Source organism: Dasypus novemcinctus, chromosome 19 (genome assembly GCF_030445035.2).
Source record: "Dasypus novemcinctus isolate mDasNov1 chromosome 19, mDasNov1.1.hap2, whole genome shotgun sequence".
Taxonomy (NCBI): Eukaryota; Metazoa; Chordata; class Mammalia; order Cingulata; family Dasypodidae; genus Dasypus; species Dasypus novemcinctus.
Window position 1 is genome coordinate 51,774,954 of NC_080691.1, and position 20,863 is coordinate 51,795,816.

The following is a 20,863-nucleotide window of genomic DNA, read 5'->3' on the forward strand; positions in this document are numbered from 1 at the left end:
GTAATGAAAATGTTTTCAAATTGAGGTGATGACAGCAGAACTCTGACGAAAATGAGAAACACTTAGTATATACAGTGAATGGATTGCACAAAGCATGGGACTTTATAACATGGGAATCTTGTGGTGGATGATGGCTGTGGTCAACAGGACAAATATGAGAACATTTTTTCCGGAATGATAAATATATTATACTAATATAGAGTATTAATAATTGGGTGGGTTGGAGGAAAAATACATCAAATGTAAGATATGGTCTATAATTAGTAGTGATATTTTGGCGATGCTCTTTTGTAGTTTATAATCAAAGTTTCAAAACAATGCAAGATGTTAATAATGGGAAGTTGTATGGGAGCTTTGTATGAGGACATGCATGTTTGTTTTGTAAGTTCACAACTTTTACTCTACATTTATTGTTTATGTATGTTTATGTATCACTGATCTATTTCAATAAAACTTAATTTTTTAAAAAAGTGCTTAAGAAGTGAAGAACTCCTGTGTACAGAATAATCTTTCTGATTAAACAGACTAAGGAGGCATCCTTGAGCAGAACTCTTACACGGATTGCACTGAACCAACATGCACCACAAACACAGGTGATGCATGTGCTTTAAAAAAAATTTTTTTTTAAAAGAAGCTTTAGATTACATAAATGTTACAAAAAAAATGTAGAGGGGTCATGTATGAACGATATACTTCAATTTAAAAAAATAATAAAAATGTAGAGGCGGAGAGCTGATGTGGCTTAGCAGTTGAGCGCCGGTTTGCCACATACAAGGTCCAGGATTTAATCCCTGGCCCTGGTACCTCAAAAAAAAAAGACGAAAAACCCTAGAAATATAGGGAGATTCCCATATACTCTGTCCTTCCCCCTCTCCCTCCCAGCATGTGCTTTTTTCCCCTTTTGTTCCTACCTTTTATATACAATTCATATTTTTATGATAAAAAAGGCAGAAAATGCAGATAAATAAAAATAATACAATAAAAGGCATCTGTTTATCATATAACCCAGAGATCACTAATCATTGTTAAATTGAGACATGATCTTTGCCCAGTATTTTCTTTGTTTGATATATATACTAGCTCCCCCCACCAAATCTCTCTCTGACACACTCACAGGCACACAATGGAATCACATTGTATATTCTACTTTACAAGGTTTCTCACATAATGTGGAAAACACTTCCACATTCATTTTGAACATCAGGGCACAGCTGCAACTTCATTCATTTTGAACATCAGGGCACAGCTGCAACATGTACACTATTTAACCAAGGCCCTGATATTATACATTTAAGATGATTCTAGTCTTCTATTAAACAATCCTTCAGAAAGTCACTGAAACGAAATCTTTTACACATCTCTACAAACTTTTTTCCACTTGATAGATGATGCTGATATTACCAGAGAGAGCCTCGGGACAACTTGCCCTACCAATTTGCTATTTACCAATAATACCATCTATTTACCCTGATTATGCTATGAGTTAATAATATTTTTAAGTTATGATAATACTTATAATATAATGGAATATAAAGATTAAGAACTCTTCCTGGACAAGAGGCAGACATCCAGTCTCATGACATCTGGCATAAGAGTGTGGAGCATGCAGGAAGGGCACGCCTCTGGAGAGTCTTCAGCTTACCTCCTTCCACGTCCGGGTGCTGTTGGCCTTGCGGCTGCTGTCCACCGCTGCCTGATACTCACCAAGGTGCACCAGGGTGGAAGCCAGGCAGGCAAAGTTAGAAACATTGCTGTACAGCAGCTTGGCAGCATCGTACATCCCCTCCTCATAACAGCGGTCTCCAACCTACAAAGAATTGGGCAGCTCTACTTAGACACCCTTAAGTGGAAAATTCTCAGAATTGGCCATAAGTTCCTGACAGCAGACAATTTTTTCCTTCATCTGTCTGATTGCATGCAGCACAGGTCACCGCTGAGAACCTGGAGGATGCCAGCATGCTCCCTGGTCCCTGCTCCTCTTCTACCCGCCTACAACTGCCCTGATATCAAGTCCCTGAGCCCTTGTGGCCCTGGCTGCTGTCCTCCACGCCCATACACCACTGGGCTTGAGGTCAGGGAAAGGTGCTCCTTGCTATATCCAGGTCACATTCCCTTCCTGACTACTAAACACTGATAGTGTGAGCCTGTCTCACCCATCAGCTCTCACTCTTGCTGTCATTTACAGGTCTTCTCCATTCCTTGACAACTTCTGCTTTCTCTGACTTTATCTACTCTGGGGACTTTGTCCTCGTGATAACAGCCAGTCACCACTGTGGTCATACTCTAGACAGTTAGAGAACTGTCTGCCACTCCCTTGAAATGTGAATTTCATATAATTTTTGCATGTCACATTATTTTTCTTTTCTTTTTTTTTTTTAATGTACCAGAGCCAGGAATTGACCCAGGACCTTGTATGTTGGAGGCTGGTGCTCAACCACCGAGCCACAATAGCTCCCCTGAGTAGTTGATGTTTTCATTTGTTTGCTTGTTTTTGTTGTTGTTGTTGTTGTTTTTTAGAAGGCACCAGGGTCTGAACCCAGGACCTCCCATGTGGAAAGCAGACGCTCAACCACTCAAGCCACATCCACTCTCCTTTTGATTTTATTCAACCATTTACAAATGTGAAAACCATTCTTAGCTTTAGGCCACATAGAAACAAGTAGTAGGCTAGATCTGGCCCACAGGCTGAAATTTCTGGACCCTTGTGGAAGGCAGAGAGCGTGCCCGCCACAGGGCCACCATGAATGAAGAAACTCAAAGAACAAGATTAGATCACTCTGCTCCACTGCAGTTGTTGTATGGAATTTCACTCAGGCTTTACTTGTATCTGCAGTTCCTTTGGTTACCTTATTTAACAGAATCTCTATCCAGGAGAATTCTGTTACTAATTCAGAGGGTGATTTTTGGCAAGGTTTTGTTTGCTAAATCCTTTATTAATTTTCTGATTATAAAGGCAAGTTTTATAGTTATATGGTTCTTGATTAAAAAAAGAATTGTGAAAACACAGGTAGGTGAAAGGAAAATAATATTATCCAATTCCATAATCTAGAGCTGCTCACTGCCCACATTTTTGGTGTTTTCTATAGGCATATATGTTTACTATATGGTGTGTACAGTTTTTCATTCTGCTTAAATTACTTTGAAAGGTTTTTCTATCACAAGCAAGGCTCTAAATATTTGTAAGGGCTGTATTATAGCCCATTGATAGATATTGTTATTTAATATTTCCCTTTGCTGGACACTGGCCTTTAGTTTTAGCTGAAATTTTTGCCGCAATGATCAACTATTTCTATGTAAAGCTGTCTGGATCTTTTGTACTTTCTTGGGATATATTTTTACATCTCAATTTAGTAGGTCAAACATTAAGATTATAAAAACCCTATACATACATTTAAAGTTTTATGTTTTATGATATTTATCTTCATGCTTTCTTCTGTTTAAATACTAAAAACTCCTTCCTCACACAAATTCAAATAAATATTGAAAAACTTATTTTAATAAAAATCTCAACTTTTATCTTTAATTCTTTTACCTTACTGGAATTTGATTTTGGTTACAGAATTACATTATGAGTATTTAATTCCTCTCAGAACACTAACCTAATTTCCAGCAATTTATTGGAACTTATTTTGAAATAATCCAAAGTCAACTTTTGAGTTATTTAATTCAATGAAGTATGTGCATTTTTTCTGTAATTAACTAAATAGTTATACTACTTCATTACCCTTCATCTCTCTCTCTATCACTTTTTCCAGGGTTAACATTTACCCATACAACTTTATAATTATTTAAGTCCTTTCTCTTATTTAATGTGGGTTTTTTTTGTTTTTTTGTTTTGGTAAGGTTTATTTGAACATTTTGGTTTTCTTCTTACTAAAAAGGAATGCTTTTTCAATTATGTTTTTTGATTATTGCTGACATATGCAAAGGCTATTGATTTTCAATATGTAGCTTTCATCTAACTAGATAATTAATTCTAAGTTCATCAAGTGTTTTTTTTCTCATGGGAAACAGAACACCTCCACATAAGAACTGACATCTCTTTTTCTAGGAGAATCATTCTGATATGTATAACCAAGGGCAAGTCAAAATTACATGGGCCTTAACAAAATGGGAATGATTATGCTGGTGTATCTGTCGTAGGAGGTAATTAGGCATGAACTGAGTGAAAGCAATCTTAGAAGGGTAAATTACTGGATCAGTGGGTGGCTTGGATTTCAGCGTCACCAATCTGCTCCACTCTAAGGCACAATCCCTGACCTGAGCCCGAGTGCTGTAGGTGCAGCCCCAGCGGATACCGCCTACCTGCTGGATGAGAGCACTGTTGGGCCCATTAACACAATCTTCTAGTTCAGACAGACGGTTGGTTTTAGCCAGGGCAAAGATAAGTTCAGTCTCTATATGGGATTCTCGGCCCTTTTTCCTGGCCATCTGCAGGAATTTAACTAGATCTTCCCAATTGTCTGGAGAGAGAAAACACAAATAAGTGAACGAGCAACTGATAATTTGCAACAAAAGGGTTCAATTCCTCTCATTCTGTCCCCAGCTGAGATGCTTTTATCTTTCCCTTATGCTTCACTGAGAGTTCATGCTCCAGACAACATCTAGAAGCTCTTGGATTATAAGCAGCCAAGCAGAGTTCCTGTCCCAGCTGGGGGGAGGGGAGGGAACCTCAAGCCAGCTGCCCTGGAACTGAAAGCTCCCTATCTCCAGGGCACTGAAAGTTTATTCTAGCCACTGGAGAGATCAGCGACACAACCAACTAGGAATGCCCGATGAAGATCCCAAGAAACTCTGCGTCTAAGACTCTGACCTTAAAATGACTGCAACATTGGTAACTATTTTGCTTAACCTGCCTGGTCTTGTAAAAGAGGGCAACAGTCAACTGAAGAGCTAGTGTCGTTAACAGAATAATATTTAGAAAGGGGGCATCTTTATCTCAGACTATTTCTGAAAACTTTAATTTAGTTTTGTGTGATAGATTGAGTACTGTACCCCAGAAAAAGCATGTTCTATATCTGAATCTGCATTCCTATGGATATGAATCCATAGTAAACAGAATCTCTTGATGATGTTGTTTTTAGTTAAGGTGTGGCCGATTGAATGAGGGAGGGCCTTAACTTAGATTACTGGAGGATTTATAAACAGAATCCAGAAGTTACAGAAGCCAGAAAGGAGGGGACATCATCACGTGACAGGACGCAAAGATAAAACTCAAGACACCCCAAGGATTGCCAGCAACTGGCAATGCTACCGACTTTGGGGAGAAAGCATCACCTTGCTGATGCTTTGATTTTGGACTGCTAGCCTCACCTCCGTAAGCCAATAAATTCCTATTGTTTAAGCCAAACCAGTCCATGGAGTTTGTGACAGCTGTGCAGGCAAACAAAGACACTGTGTCTATGATATCTCTGGATGCATAATTCATACAGATTCCTGAGAAAGCTACCTTCCTGCCTTGGTCAGGCTTCCCACCAGTGACAAAGAGAACCCCAGGGAGAAGAATTCACTTACTGCTCCTGTGAGCTGCCCGAACAACTGCCAGGCAGTCAGAAGGGTCGTCAGCTCTGATGTAGGAGTCCATGGCTTCCTTCACCAAGTCTTCCTGGAGCTGCGCTTGGGCCAGCTGACTCCACACAGCAGGCTCATTGCACTTCTCTGCAAACTCATACGCTCGGTCTAGGTTTCCAATGTGCTCGATCAGGACCTACGAGTGACAAGAGTTCCATATTCTGCCTAAAGTTGCATGACCATTTTAATTCAGTCAAAAGCAATTTAGCACTTAATACTTCTTTTTCTTATTTTTTTAAGGAAGTACCAGGGATTGAACTCCTCGTACATGGGAGGCAGTCACTCAACCACTGAGCTACATCTGCTCCCCTTAATATTTCTTGGATGAATGAAGGGAGCAGAAGGAGAGCCTCTGTATGGGGAAGGAGACTGACAGAGAAGAGAGACACTGCAAAAAGAGGCATGAAGAAAGTGGAGACAGAGAGGCCAAGTGTTTTGGTCCAGTAGTAGGACATGTGGTTTGCCACCTGATCTTGGAAGGGAGACAGTACGACAGGCTCAAAGTAGTTGTTGTGGGGCTTAAGATTGCTCACAAGGCAGAAGCAGGCTCCCAGTGCAGCCTGGGGGCTGCAGGGATCACCTCCATGTGGTAATGAGTTGACACAGCAGTCCCACATGTCATTACTCTGGCTCTGGTTCAGAACCAGGCTACAGCCTGCATTTAAGCAGATAAGACGGGTTTCTGTTGGAGGTTTCACAGGCAGTTGAAGAAAAAGGGTAAAGGGAGGGGCAAAGAAGTCTGGATATTGGTAGGAAAGCATTTACAGTGATGGATCACATGGTTTACAGTTGACCTGGAAATAAACCAGAAAAGGCTGCCAGACTGGGAGGAGGAAAGGGGTGAAGGGAGCAGAATTCTTAGTTCTTGGTGAGGTTGAAGGGCAGGTAGGGAGGATTGCTCTGGGAGCTTGGTTTCCAGTACCAAACAGCTCCTGCCACAAGCTGGGGCAGCTGTGGTGGCATCGAGCTGAGTAGAGTCGTGTGAAGGGCAGAACAAGCACCGTGTGGCCTAGGGTACCAGAGTTCCACAAATACGACGTCTATGGCCCCAGGGCTGATTGCGGACATTCATCAGGTACCCAAATCCAGGAGTGAGCTGGGGAGGGAGAAGGAAGGGTGGGGTGACGACCAGATGGAAGAAGCAACCAGCAGAGACTGTCTGGGAAGACAGCTGCTGGTGAGGAGTGGAAGGCAGCATGCAAATCCGAGAGGTGCATAGATGCCCAGAGGGCCTGACAAACTCAGCGAAGATGAGTACTGGAGGGAATGTGTGCCCTTGGGCCTGACACAGCTGCACCTACCTGGACTGCTGAGGCGTTCATGGCAAACTTGCAGTAGATGGCAAAGGCCTCCTCGTACAGCCCATTTTTGACAGTGATGCTTGCGATATCGGGGGCGTCATAGTTGTCCAAACGGCTGATATATTCCATGACACGTGTACGGTCTGCCTTGATGGCTGTCAGGATCAGCAGATTCTGGAGGTTCCTGAGGGGGGTGGGCAGCACTGTGTCAGGGCTTGAAGGTCGAGTCGGCATAGACCAAGACCCCAGTGTTTTTTCTTTAGAATATGATATATGCACACATGAGCGATAAATAGATAAAATAGACTATTTAAGAAGTGTATGGGGGAAGTGGACTTGGCCCAGTGGTTAGGGCGTCTGTCTACCACATGGGAGGTCCGCGGTTCAAACCCCGGGCCTCCTTGACCCGTGTGGAGCTGGCCCACGCGCAGTGCTGATGCACGCAAGGAGTGCCGTGCTACGCAGGGGTGTCCCCCATGTAAGGGAGCCCCACGCGCAAGGAGAGCGCCCCATAAGGAGAGCCGCCCAGCGTGAAAGAAAATGCAGCCTGCCCAGGAATGGTGCCACTCAGAGAGCTGACACACCAAGATGACGCAACAGAAAGAAACACAGATTCCCATGCCGCTGACAACAACAGAAACGGACAAAGAAGATGCAGCAAATAGACACAGAGAACAGACAACCAGGGTGGGGGAGGGGAGGGGGAGGGAAGAGAAATAAATAAATAAATCTTAAAAAAAAAAGTGTATGGGGTTTAAGGAGAGATAAAAGCAAATTCTTAGAAGGGTCTGTGAAGAGGATTAGAACAATACCGATGATGGTGAGGGTTACAGGACTCCTCTAGAGCCAGTTCTTTCACTCCCACTTCAGGGGCCCCTGATTTCCTGAACTGGGACTCTAGCATTTCTTTGGGATTCTATAGAGTTTTACTATATTCACTGTAACCCTAAACAATCTAGTTAGTTCTGTCTGTTTTTGAACTTCCCTTTTTCTTTAATCATACTAGATGCATTCTTTTTTTTTTGTCTTTATTTTTTTAATGTTACATTAAAAAAATGAGGTCCCCATATACCCCCCACTCCCCTCACCCTACTCCTCCCCCGACAACAACAACCTCCTCCATCATCATGAGACAGTCATTGCACTTGGAGACTACATCTCTGAGCACCGCTGCACCTCATGGTCAGTGGTCTACATCATAGCCCACACTCTCCCACAGTCCACCCAGTGGGCCATGGGAAGATATACAATGCCTGGTAACTGTTCCTGCAGCACCACCCAGGACAACTCCAAGTTCTGAAAACGCCCCCACATCACATCTCTGCCTCCCACTCCCTACCCCCAGCAGCCACCATGGCCACTTTCTCCACCCAATGCCACATTGTCTTCGATTACTAATCACAATAGTTCATGAATAGAATATCAGTAAGTCCACTCTAATCTATACTCTATTCCTCCATCCTGTGGACCCTGGAATGGTTATGTCCACTCCACATCTATATCAAGAGGGGGCTTAGATTCCACACGGATATTAGATACATTCTTGCCGAAGTTGTTTTCTTTTCTTTGATTCAAAAATATTTGAAAAATCAATGTAAATCCACCATATTAAGAATCTAAAGAAAAAAATCACATGATCGATTCAGAAAAAGCATTTGACCAAATCCAACACAATTTCACGATAAAAACTCTTAGCAAACAAGAAAGAAGAAAAATAAATAAATTAATTTTTAAAAACTCTTAGCAAACAGGGAATACAAGTGAACTTCCTCACCTGATAAAAAAAACCTACAAAAACCCCACAGTCATTTTCAAAAAAAAAAAAACTGGCATTTTCAAAAAAAAAAACAAACAAAAAACCCCACAGTTGCAAAGACCACTCAATGGGGAAAGAACAGTCTCTTCAGCAAATGGTGCTGGGAAAATTGCAAATTTGCAAAACAATGAAGAGGACCCCTACCTCATAACTTATATAAGCATCAATTCAAAATGTATTGAAGACCTAAATATAAGAGCCAGAACTATAAAACTTCTAAAAGAAAACCACATTAACAACCGGAAAAATAGATAAATGAGACTTCATCAAAATTGAAAACTTTTGTACCCCAAAGGACTTTATCATGAAAGTAAAATAAGAACCAACAGAATGGGAGAAAATATTTGGAAACCACATATCTAATAAGGATTTAATATCTAGATTATATAAAGAAAGCCTTCAATTCAATAACAAAAGGGCAAACAACCCAATTAAAAATTGGCAAAAGACTTGGGGAGTGGATGTGTTTCAAGCAGTTGAGTGCCTGCTTCCCACATGGGAGGTCCCAAGTTTGGTTCCCAGTGTGTCCTAGAAAAAACAAACAAACAACAAGCAAAACAAATGAAAAAAACCAACTCAGGATAGCCAATGTGGCTCAGTGGTTGAGTGCTGGCTTCCCGCATATGAGGTTCTGGGTTCAATTCCCAGCCCCCAGCCCCTCAAAAAAAATTTTTTTTTTTTTGCTAATGATTTGAATAGACATTTTTCCAAAGTAGAAATACAAATGGCCAAAAGACACATGAAAAGATGTTCAACATCAGTAGCCATCAGGGAAATGCAAATCAAAACTACAATGAGATATCATTCCATACCCACTAGAATGGCTACTATTTAAAAAATGGAAAATTACAAATTTTGGAGAGGATGTGGAGAAGTAGGAACATACCTTTTTTTTTTTTTTGGCTGGTGGGAATGTGAAATGGTGCAGCTGCTGTAGAAGACAGTTTGGTAGTTCCTCAGGAAGCTAAGTATAAAATTACAATATGACCTGGGAATTCCCTTCTAGGTATATACTCAAAAGTATTGGAAGCAGGAACTCAAACAGTTATTTGTACACTGATGTTCATAGTGCTGTTAATCACAATTGCCAAAAGATGGAAGCAATCCAAGTGTCCAACCCATGAATGGATAAACAAAATGTATATACACACAACAAAATATTATTTAGCTGTAAATAGGAATGACACATGCAACTACATGGATGAAACTTGAAAACATCCTGTTGAGTAAAATAAGCCAGGGATGAACAAATATTGGAGAGATTGAGAATTTCTTTTTTTCTGTTTTTTGTTTATTATTGAAATAATGAAAATGCTGTATTAATGATTAAAGTGATGAATGCACATGTATATGACTATACCAAATACCTTTCACAGTACACTTTGGATGAACTGTATGATTTATGAAGATGTATCAATAAAAATGATTTACTTTAAAAAAAAACCAGACATTGTATGATCTTGCTGATATGAAATAACTGGAATAAGCAGGATCTACAATTTGGGTTACCAGAGGATGGGGTGAGGTAGGGAATAGCAAGGTAAGGCTAAACTGGTAGTGTCTCTATTTGGGGTGATGGAAAAGTTTTGATAAGAGATGGACGTGATGGTAGCTCATTGTGAAAGTAATTAACAGCTCTAAATTATATATCTGAATATGGTTAAAAGGAGAAATTTTAGGTTGCTTATATGGTATTAGAATAAAAATTTTTTAAAAATCCATGTAACTGCACAGCACAGTGGACCCTAAGTAAAACCATGGAATATAGTGAACAGTACAATTATAAAAATGTGCTTTCATCAATTGTAACAAATGTACCACATCAATACAAAGTGTTAACAATAAGGTGGTATATGGGAATCCTGTATTTTACCCATGATTGTTCTATAAATGTATAACTTTTCTAATTAAAAAAAAAGGAATCATAAAGTGCATATGCCTGAAGCATTTTATTTTAACTTAAAAGCTATACCTTTATAATGGATTTTTAAAGTTTCAGCATAATGCTAGCATGTTCTGTTGATTCTTTCTTCTTTCTAATGTCTCCTTTGCATTAACCACACCCACACATATTAGCCACAATTTTCAGGTTCAGTTTCTTGAAAGAGAGATAGGAACTCTGAGATACTCACTGAGCAAGAAGAATATGGGTTCTCATTTCTCCCCCTAAATGTGTGCATTTATCCCACTTACACAAAATTTCATAGCAGGTTGTTCTAGGCACAGACATTTAGAACAATCTTTCCACAACATCAACATAATTTCATTACTAACAACACCTCTTTTTCATATTCATATTTAACTAATATATTTAATTATACAAATGCTATAAGAATAACAACCACATGACTGGTTTAGGGACATATACAAGTGACTATTGGAAAGCACATAACTCAATTTATGGTTGCTATAGTAGTATGAGTCTTTTGTGAACCCTAGAAAATTATGTTCTTAAATTGGTCCATTCCTATGGGGTGGGATACTTTGATTGGGTTGGATTCAGTTGAGGGCCATTTGATTGGATTGCTTTCAGGGGGGCATAGCCCAGGGTGGGTCTTGGTCCTTTTGCTGAAGTCCTTTATAAACAGGACAGAGGATACCACAGAGACATAGAGAAAAAGCCACAAGAACAGAGGGAAGTGCCCAGAAGCTGGGATCAACAGAACACAGAAACTGAGAGGAGCCATTGAAACTAGAAGCTGAAAGCAACAAGATCTGGAAGACAGGGGAGAGAAGCAGCTGCTGCCATATGCCTGATTGCCCACAGCTGCAGCTCGAGGAGAAAGCATCTCCTGATGATGCCTTGATTTGGACACTTTCAAGGTCTTAGAAGTATAAGCTTATAGATTAATAAATCCCCATTGTAAAAGTCAACCCATTTCTGGTATATTGCCTTGGCAGCCTTTAGCAAAGTAAAGCAGGAGCAAAGTACATGGGCTCACTAGTGATAAAACTTTTAATTTTAACAAAGACCTGCTAATCAGTTTTTTAAATAAGGGTTTATATTTTTGCGACTGGCTTAAGAATTCATTAGGTCACAAATATATTCTTCTTCTAAATATGAACTCTAAAAATATTATAGGTTTACCTCTTACATGTAAATCGTTAATACATCTGGAACTAAACTATTTATAGTGTGAAAAAGATGCCTGATTTTTCCCCATAAGGATAACCAAATAGACATATTGAAAAGTCTATCATTTCCATCTGTATAGCCAACTCTGTCATAAATAAATTTTTTAATATATGTATGGGTATATTTTAGAGCTTAGAATAGAATTTACAAGGGCCCATTTTTCTATCCCTCTGCCAAAGCCATTATGTCTTAATATAGATTACCACACCAACACCAACTTCTACCTCTTGGGTAATTTGTTATTCAGAGCATCTTGACTCTTTTTGGCCTTTTATCCCTTCCATTTAAGATGTAAAATCTCCCTGTCAAATTCCATAAGTACATAGAGATTTTTACTAGTATTACATTGAATTTCATCGAAGTGAGTAAAATTGATATCTTTCAGTGGAATCTTCTGAAAATTTAAAAATATGGCATCTCCACTTATTTAGGTCTTTTAAAATGTCTTTTTTAAGGTTTATACTTTTCTCCACAAAGATCATAAACATTTCTATTACATTTATTTCTTTATAATTTATTGCTGCTATTGAAAATCATATCTTTAAATTATATTTTATTTCTTGTTGGTACCTGAAAATGAAAATTTCCATAGATTATTATTATTATTTTGAATTTCTCTCCCCTTTCCCCCCAGTTGTCTTGCTCTCTGTGTCCATTCACTGTGTGTTCTTCTGTGACCGTTTCTATCCTTACCAGCGGCACCAGGAATCTGTGTTTCTTTTGGTTGGGTCATCTTGCTGTGTCAGCTCTCCATGTGGGCGACGCCATTCCTGGGCAGGCTGCATTTTCTTTCACGCTGGGCAGCTCTCCTTACGGGGCACACTCCTTGTGCATGGGGCTCCCCTGCGTGGGGGACACCCCTGCGTGGCAGGGCACTTGTTGCGTGCATCAGCACTGTGGATGGGCCAGCTCCACACGGGTCAAGGAGGCCTGGGGTTTGAACCGCGGACCTCTCATGTGGTAGGCGGATGCCCTATCCATTGGGCCAAGTCTGCTTCCCGTAGATTATTTCAGTCCGAACTCTTCAAGCACAGTAATTTAAATACATTAATTCTTTTGTGTTTTCTACACAGAAAATAACATCCTCCGCAAATAATGATGGCTTGCATTTTTTCCTTTCTTATATTCTTGTCTGTTCTGATCCTTTTCCTATCTTCCAGTCCTGACTAAGACCTTTAGTACAATGTTGAATACAAAAGAAGTAGCAGTTATCCTTGTCTTATTCACCTTAAAGGGAATAGTTTTAACATTTTCCATGAAACATGATATAAGCTGTAGTCTACATTATTAAGTAAAGAACACTCTTGCTTATTCTTAGGTTAACTTAGTGAATGGTTGTTGAATTTCATTGAACATATAATTCTTCTCTTTTAATCTATGACTTGTTACATAACATTGCTTTTCTAGTGCTAAACCAATCTTGCAAACCAAAGATAAACCTAACTTTGTCATAAGGTATTACCAGTTGACAAATTTTTAAGTATCTTTACATCTATGCTCATGGATTTTCCTTTCTTTTATTTTTCTTATCTGTTTTTGGTTTTCAAAGTTATGTTACATTAGCACCACTAAATGAGTTGGGAACAATTCAAGAAAATTTGTAGAGGATTGGAATTATTTTTTCTTTGAATGTTTGGGAGAACTCAGTAATACCTAGTCCTATTAATGTGTGTGTAAAATTCAATTGCAAATTCTATTTCTTTAACATTAGTGAAAGATTCAGATTTTGTGTTGCTTTACAAGTCTGTTTTGCTTAGTTACATTTTTCTCTATCTTTGCTATCTCAGCTAAGTTTCTAGTTTAATTGCATAATCTCTGTTGTATCTATAGTTATAGATACCTCTTTTTGCTATTGTTTCTGCATTATATACAAATGTATATATAAATATATATATATTTATATATAGAGAAGTTTAGATTGCATAAAAATTACATTGAAAGCATAGGGGATTCCCCTGTACTCTACTCCCTCCCCTTCCCCTATTTTCCCCTATTAACATCTTACATCATTGTGGTACATTTAGTATACTTGATGAACGATATTGAAGCATGCTACTAACCAAGGTCTATAGTTTACATTATGGTTTATACTTTTGACTGTACAGTTTTATAGGGTTTGAAAAAAATGTATAATGGCCTGTAACTGTCATTGCAATATCATATAGAACTCCAAATGCCCTAAAAATGCCCCATGTTCCACCTGTTCTTCTCCTCCTTCCCCATATAATCTCTGGTAACCACTATTTTTATATCAATATTACAAGTTCTTCTGTTATAACAATAGTAAATCTACTTTGGTCCAAGGTTGCATTCCTCTTTATATTTGTTCATTCCTCAATCTTGAGGATTATGGGATGGTGATGACTGCTCTGCTTCAGATTGAGATGGGGTCTCTTGAAATTTTAATACAAAGACTATCTGCCAAAGACCAATATTAATCATTATCTTTATTTTCTTCCTGAACAAAAAAAGGGGCGCTAGAATATTGTCTCCCAACTTACATGCAACTATTAATAATTTTTTCTTTTTCCCTAACACCATAATATATTTATATTGTTTTATGTAGACACTACTTTCTTTGCTCATTGATCCTTGCTCCTTCTTGTTCCCACATGGGATCACATTATTTCTACCTGAAATAGATCCTAAATCCAAAAATACAACCTTTAAAATTTCCCTTAGTAAAGGTCTGTTATTGACAAACTCACATATTAAATTTGTAATAATATCTCTATTTCACTTACTCTTAATTTTAAAAGGCATATAATTCTAAGCTACTTGTTATGAGCACTCAGAAGTCATTATACCGTTCCATTATCTTTTGGCTTCTACTGAGACTGTTGAGAAATCTGTCAGTCTAACTAATATTCCTTTGTAAGTAATCTGTCCTCTCTCTGGCTGCTTTCAAAAATCTCATTTTTGATGTTCTGTAGTTTTGCTATAATGTAAGAGTGTGTAAGGGTATTTTAAAAAAATTGATCCTCCTAGGGATTTGCTGGGCTTTTTGAAAGTGAGAACTAGAATTTTGTTAGTTATAGAAAAGTCTCCAACATTACCTCTTCAAATAGTATCTCTGTATTCTCTCTGAGGCTCTGATTAGATCTCCCTTCAAGCTCTACATCTCTTAACTTCTTTCATATTTTCCATATTTCTCTTTTGGTTACATTCTGAGCAATTTCTTCACACTTTCCAATTAATTTATTCCCAATGTTGCTAAATCCATTTCGAGTTTATTTCAATAATACCTTTTTATGTTTATCAAAGATATTTGGTTCTTTTTCAAATCTGCTTCATCATTTTTTGGTATTTAAGATTATAACACATAATTTTATGTATCATGCTAGATCATTCCAATACCTCCAGTCTCTGCAAGTCTGATTCTACTCTATTACTACTGACTCTGCTAATGGAGCCCCTTGTTTCCTTATAAATTTTGTCACTGTTTTTACTATGAGCTCATTATTTATTGGAATGTTATTTGTCAGAATTTTTCTTAAGAGGATTTGGGTTTGGTTCTGCCATAAATCTGAAGCCACCATCTATTGGTGATCATTTTAAAATTATATTCCTGACTTGAGGATTTTTAATGACTACTCCAGGTAATATGAATTTGTACTCAGACCCACAAGAAGGAAAGCTTGTCAGGGCCATCTTCATCCTTATAATCTAACACCCGTGGTTCAAAAGAGCACTTTTTTGTTTTGTATTTTGTTTTGCTTTTGCTGGTCTCACAGCAGAGGGTTAGGCAATACTGTTATATTCCTAGTTTATCCTTGTACTTAGTAGATTTCACGCCTTATGTGGGCCCTTAGGTTTTGTCTCCTATTCTTTGTTCTGTGGGTGTGAGAACCACAGCCCAGGTTCAAAAAGAGTTGGGCAAAAGCCTGACTGTTTCTCCTATTTCTCTGGGCTCTTGCTATCACTTATTTTTTAAAATATCAGACACTTTTTATCTTTTACTTTATCTCCTTGCTAGCTTATTGATGTATTTTAAAAAGTAGTGTATTCTGTCCTACACTTTAAGTTTTACCAGTGATAGGCTCTGTCCAGGTATCTAGTCTGCCTTAAAGTCAATCCTGGCTATTTTCACCTGCACATTAAACAATGTCTGGTGAAGCAGTCTGTCACAGAAAGAACAGGAACTTGAAGGTCTCCTGTAGTGTCCAGGAGGCAGCACAGACTCAGAACCATATCCAAGTCTCTGAAAGTATCCATTAGCTAATACTCTATGAAAGGAGGTTGCTCAAATAGCAAGACAGAACATCTTAGCCACCTTGGGTACTGTCATTCTGGCATTCTGTAATCAATCAGGGTTTATGATTCCCATTAAAATATAGCTTATATTCATGATCTACCATGTAGCATTTCCAAGTTTAAGTGCAAAAAACATACAGACACCCTTTTCCACAATACCACAGCCTTTGAAAGCCTTTTTGGCCTAAACTTACCTTTCACCAATTAAATCTACTATTTTATTTTATTTTACTTTAGGAGGTACTGGGGATTGAACCTGCGATCTCACACATGCAAAGCAGGAGTTCAACCACTGAGCTATACCTGTTCTGCTACAATTAAATTTTTAAGCAGTATTTATCATGTGAATACACTTTCTGCCTGACACATAGAATCTCTGGTAATGAATTTTAAAGTGACAATAAATACTAGGGAAAACCACACTGAAGTATTCAAATTATGCTCTCTTACCTCCAAGGTGTTGCCTCATGCTATTGCTTCTGCCCAGTATATTCTTTCCTACCCCAAGCTCCTAGTTATTCAGCTTCTACATTACATCTTCTCCAACAAGCCTCCCTAGATACATGTCCAGATTTGGTTCTCCTGCTCCATGTTTCCAAGCTTTGTTTACCATCATTTCAAGAGTTTAACATATACTTGGGACATACTAGGCCCCTTCTCTGAGTAGTGTGGGTCAGAGCGGTGAGAGAAAGGAAGACATCCTGGAAGGAGAATTTAGGTTGGGCTGTAAGAGACAGGTAGGATTTAAATAAGAGAAAGGAAGGGCTGAACTGAAGATTCAGGAGGTAGTGAGAAGTCTGGCTACATGTTGGGAGCAGCCAGCGGGAACACTGGATGGGTGAGGTGAGACCAGATTATTCTGGGTTTTTCAATCTGACCAAGTCAGTAGCTGCCCCAGCACACCATCACCTGTGCTCGCAGAAGACAGAGTTGCCTAGAACAATCTTCTCCAGCAGCTCAATCAGCTCATTCGGCAGGTCGGCTGTCATGAAGGCTTTGACAGTGACTGAGATCTCTTCAGGATCCTGAGTTTCTGATAGTGCAGTTTGTACCACCTGGTTTTAAAAATCATTGGAAAGAGCCTGATTAGACAAGGTTAACTTGAGACTCTATCTCTGAAGTTGAATAGAAGGGAAGGACTCCTCCAAGACGGTCTGCAGTAGACAGAGAAAATGGTAGATTTCTCAAGGTGGAAAGGGAAGGGCATCTAGAAGAGTCAACTTCAGCGATTTCTGTTTGCTATATTTTTTCTCTAACATTGAAAAAGTTGCAGACTCTTGCCTCAATGATCACTGTCTAAATTTATTCCAAAGCACTAAATGGGTATATGAAATGCATGTTTGCTTTCATTCTTTCTTTCTTTCAAGTCACTATGGCCAGCATTTCTACCCAGCATTGCCCATCAGGGATCCTGTTACCCAGGAGCTCTACTGCTGCTCTGGGCTGTCACTGAAATCAGAGCCCAGGAAGAGCTGTGTGCCTCACTCCTGAAGCCAATTCAGAACCACACTCTGAAGGAAAGATTGACCAAAGAGTAGTTGTCCTCTCCTCATCCAACTATTGGTGTCTCTCCCCCCCACACACAAAAAAACATATAAATTGAGCCAAAAGACATTTTCTAGTGTATGCTTTCCAAATAACAGCAGGCTAGAGTACTGACACTGTTCTCTTTGCACTCTGTATGCTTTCCAAATAACAGCAGGCTAGAGTACTGACACTGTTCTCTTTGCACTCTGTATGACCTCAGGGATCTTTCACTGTGGCTAAGTTTCTGGGATTTATCAGAGGTGGGCAATAGCAGTGTACTCCTGAGAGAGGACAGACAGCTCCAAGGAGATTTTATGCAGCTGATACTGACCTCTGGTCATGAATTTTCACTTTGTAATCCTGAGAGACTACGTGACTAGCATGCAGAAGAGTTAGGGAAAAGGGGCTATCACAGCAGATAAGCATCCACAAAGGGTGAACTGGAGGGAAGAGGGGTACTTTGACACACCACACCAAGTCCATCCAAAGTAGGGATGTATTTTCTGGCACTCCAGTAAAGAAAAGCTCAGAGAAGCTTACACATACACACATCATTTCAAGGACAAAAATAAATTTTCACCATCTATTTGAGACAACACAGGATGCCCAACCCAAGCTTACCTCAGGAAACTACTTCCTCTAAGCAAACTTTCCATAATGCGCTTTTACTCCAGATACTAAGGTCTGCCACTGTCATTATGCACTCCAATTAGAGGATCATTGCAGCTTCCTGTCCCACCAGGAGGTGGGTGGAAGAGGCAATTACAGAGGACATAATTACAGGACCAGCAGGTCCCCACAGAACCAGGGAAACGAAGAGGCACTGCCTTTTCCCGAGCTCCTGAGGTCAGCGCCCTGTAGTGTCAGAGCTGCTCTGCGCCATTACAGGACCCACCCAAGACAACACCTTGAGAAGTGTCTGAGACCTGCACACTGGGAGGGAGACCCCTAGAGGAACATTTTATCATTTGGGGATGAAGTGGGTTATAGCTGCTGGGGACCAGTCTTAGAGATAGGTAAGTCTGGAGACTCAAAATAACTGGCTTCTGTAAATCTAAGTGTTCCAAAAAATTTTTTTTAATTATTAAAAAATAGCAACATGGGCAGGAGGAAATGTTGGAGAGGAAAAAAAGAAGATGAAACTCAGTAGGGATAAGGGCAAAATTCAGCTCTCGGGTTTTAAAAAACCCATCCAGCAGGTTGGCAATATGTACCAAGTGGAGGATGTGTTCATGGATCACGTGCTCAGGAATGAAGCCCATTTAGCAGGCCAGGCACCATTCGAGGGTCTCACCCCATCCCTAAACAGAGGGCCTGATAGCACAGGGGACAGTGCTGGGGACCACAAGAAGTTACTTGCTAATGTCCAAGAGGCTTCAACATTTGGCAGCCTTTTCCATAGAGCTCTGGAAGGCTAGTGTCTGGTTATGACCTCCCAGCCTGGGCACTAAGTTGCAGCTCCAAGAAGGTATTTGAGGGGAAACGGACTTTGGCCCAGTGGTTAGGGCGTCCGTCTACCATATGGGAGGTCCGCGGTTCAAACCCCGGGCCTCCTTGACCCGTGTGGAGCTGGCCATGCGCAGTGCTGATGCGCGCAAGGAGTGCCGTGCCAGGCAAGGGTGTCCCCCGCGTGGGGAGCCCCACGCGCAAGGAGTGCGCCCGTGAGGAAAGCCGCCCAGCGTGAAAAGAAAGAGCAGCCTGCCCAGGAATGGCGCCGCCCACACTTCCCGTGCCGCTGACGACAACAGAAGCGGACAAAGAAACAAGACGCAGCAAATAGACACCAAGAACAGACAACCAGGGGAGGGGGGGAAATTAAAATAAAAATAAATCTTAAAAAAAAAAAAAAAAAAAAAAAAGAAGGTATTTGAACAGAGGTTGGATGGTCATAAGGGCAAGAGGGGTTCCTTGACAAAGGGAAGTCAGCAGAGAGAACCCTGACAGCCAGTGAGCTTTTCTCAGTAGGGGGCTGAGAAAAGGACCCAGCAGGAAGGCCTGCCATCAGCTACTCCTTTTTTTTTGGAGCTGAACATCCCTTCTTTAGCTCACCTTTGGGAATTCAAACCATTTTTAGGTGAGCTACTTTGGAAGGGAGAAAAGGGTGGTAAAGATTCATAAGATCTGTAAGTTATGCATCTTATGATTTCTTAGTTCTGACAATTAGACCAGTCTCTTGAGGCACAAGATGACTAGAGGGCTAAGTGCGGCACACACAGACCCCCGTTGGCACCTCACCTGGTCAATCAGTGGTCTCCTGGATGGGTTGGTCTCTTCCAGGACATGAGCCCAGAGCTCTGGATCCTTCCTGTGTACCAGGTAGCGGGCCTCATTTTTAAACAGAGAATTCTCATCACAAACCTGAAATAAACACATGTATGTGTAACACCATGGCAAATCAATGGAAGCTATTTGGGAAGATATACCCCTTAGCTCTCTCGGATACCGATCCTTGTTGGGATAACAGTGGGAAGTACAGTGCAGAGTTCATGTTACATTCCTCAGAGCTGCAAGTCACCCCTAATGCCCACTTCACCTCCTGGGTTGAGAGCAACTCACGGTTGGGTGCTGTTCCTCCTTCATATTGCCCAACTGCTGCTCTAGAGCAGTGCTGCCCACTAGAAGGTTCTGTGGTGATGGAAATGCTCCGTAGCAGCACTGTCCAACATGGCCACCACTAGCCAAAGGAGACTATGGAGCACTGCAGTTGAGGAACTAAATCTTTAATTTTATACCATTTAAATTCATTTAAATTTAATAACTCACATGTAATAGTGGCTACTGTATGGGACAATCCGATCTGAAATGTTAAAAGAAAGCCTAGAACTGGCTTAAAACAACAGATACACTGAAACATTTCAAGGCCTATAAACTTAATTTTTTTGTGTTTTCTTTCAAGGCCTGTAAACTTTAAAATATGCTTTGAATGACTGAACTTGAGACCCCTTTCTGAATGTTCTAATAGATCTCTGAAGGACCAATTGTTCCCTGGAACATTCCAATTGAGGAGGCATTTGCTAAGTCCTGGTGAAAATCATATTCACTGGCCCAATCAGGATAGTGGAGTGAGAAGCCTCAGGGCTATATTCCCCAACAGAAGCTTTGAACAACTAGCAAAAACTGGCAGAAGCATCTTTCTCAAAGCTCCAGAAAACAATTAAGAGATTGCAATACCAGGGCGAGCTGCAAATCAAGGAAAAGGCTATTTATAAGCAATAGGATCTCATGGCACCCTGTCTGGTCCCTGCCCCACCCTTCACT

General features: G+C 40.2%; 1 protein-coding gene across 4 annotated transcripts in view; it reads right to left on the reverse strand.

Annotated features, from left to right (window-relative positions):
* The window catches only part of CLTCL1 (clathrin heavy chain like 1), a 110,639-nt gene that overhangs the window by 18,067 nt on the left and 71,709 nt on the right, over positions 1 to 20,863 (reverse strand). For all 4 annotated transcript variants that reach the window (XM_058281809.2, XM_058281807.2, XM_058281808.2 and 1 more), the window contains 6 exons: positions 19,841 to 19,963; positions 16,988 to 17,133; positions 6,873 to 7,056; positions 5,515 to 5,707; positions 4,306 to 4,463; positions 1,643 to 1,807 (listed from right to left, as the gene is read on the reverse strand). In XM_058281809.2, the coding sequence (XP_058137792.1) occupies positions 1,643 to 1,807; positions 4,306 to 4,463; positions 5,515 to 5,707; positions 6,873 to 7,056; positions 16,988 to 17,133; positions 19,841 to 19,963 (969 nt within the window). The remainder of the gene's footprint in view (positions 1 to 1,642; positions 1,808 to 4,305; positions 4,464 to 5,514; positions 5,708 to 6,872; positions 7,057 to 16,987; positions 17,134 to 19,840; positions 19,964 to 20,863) is intronic.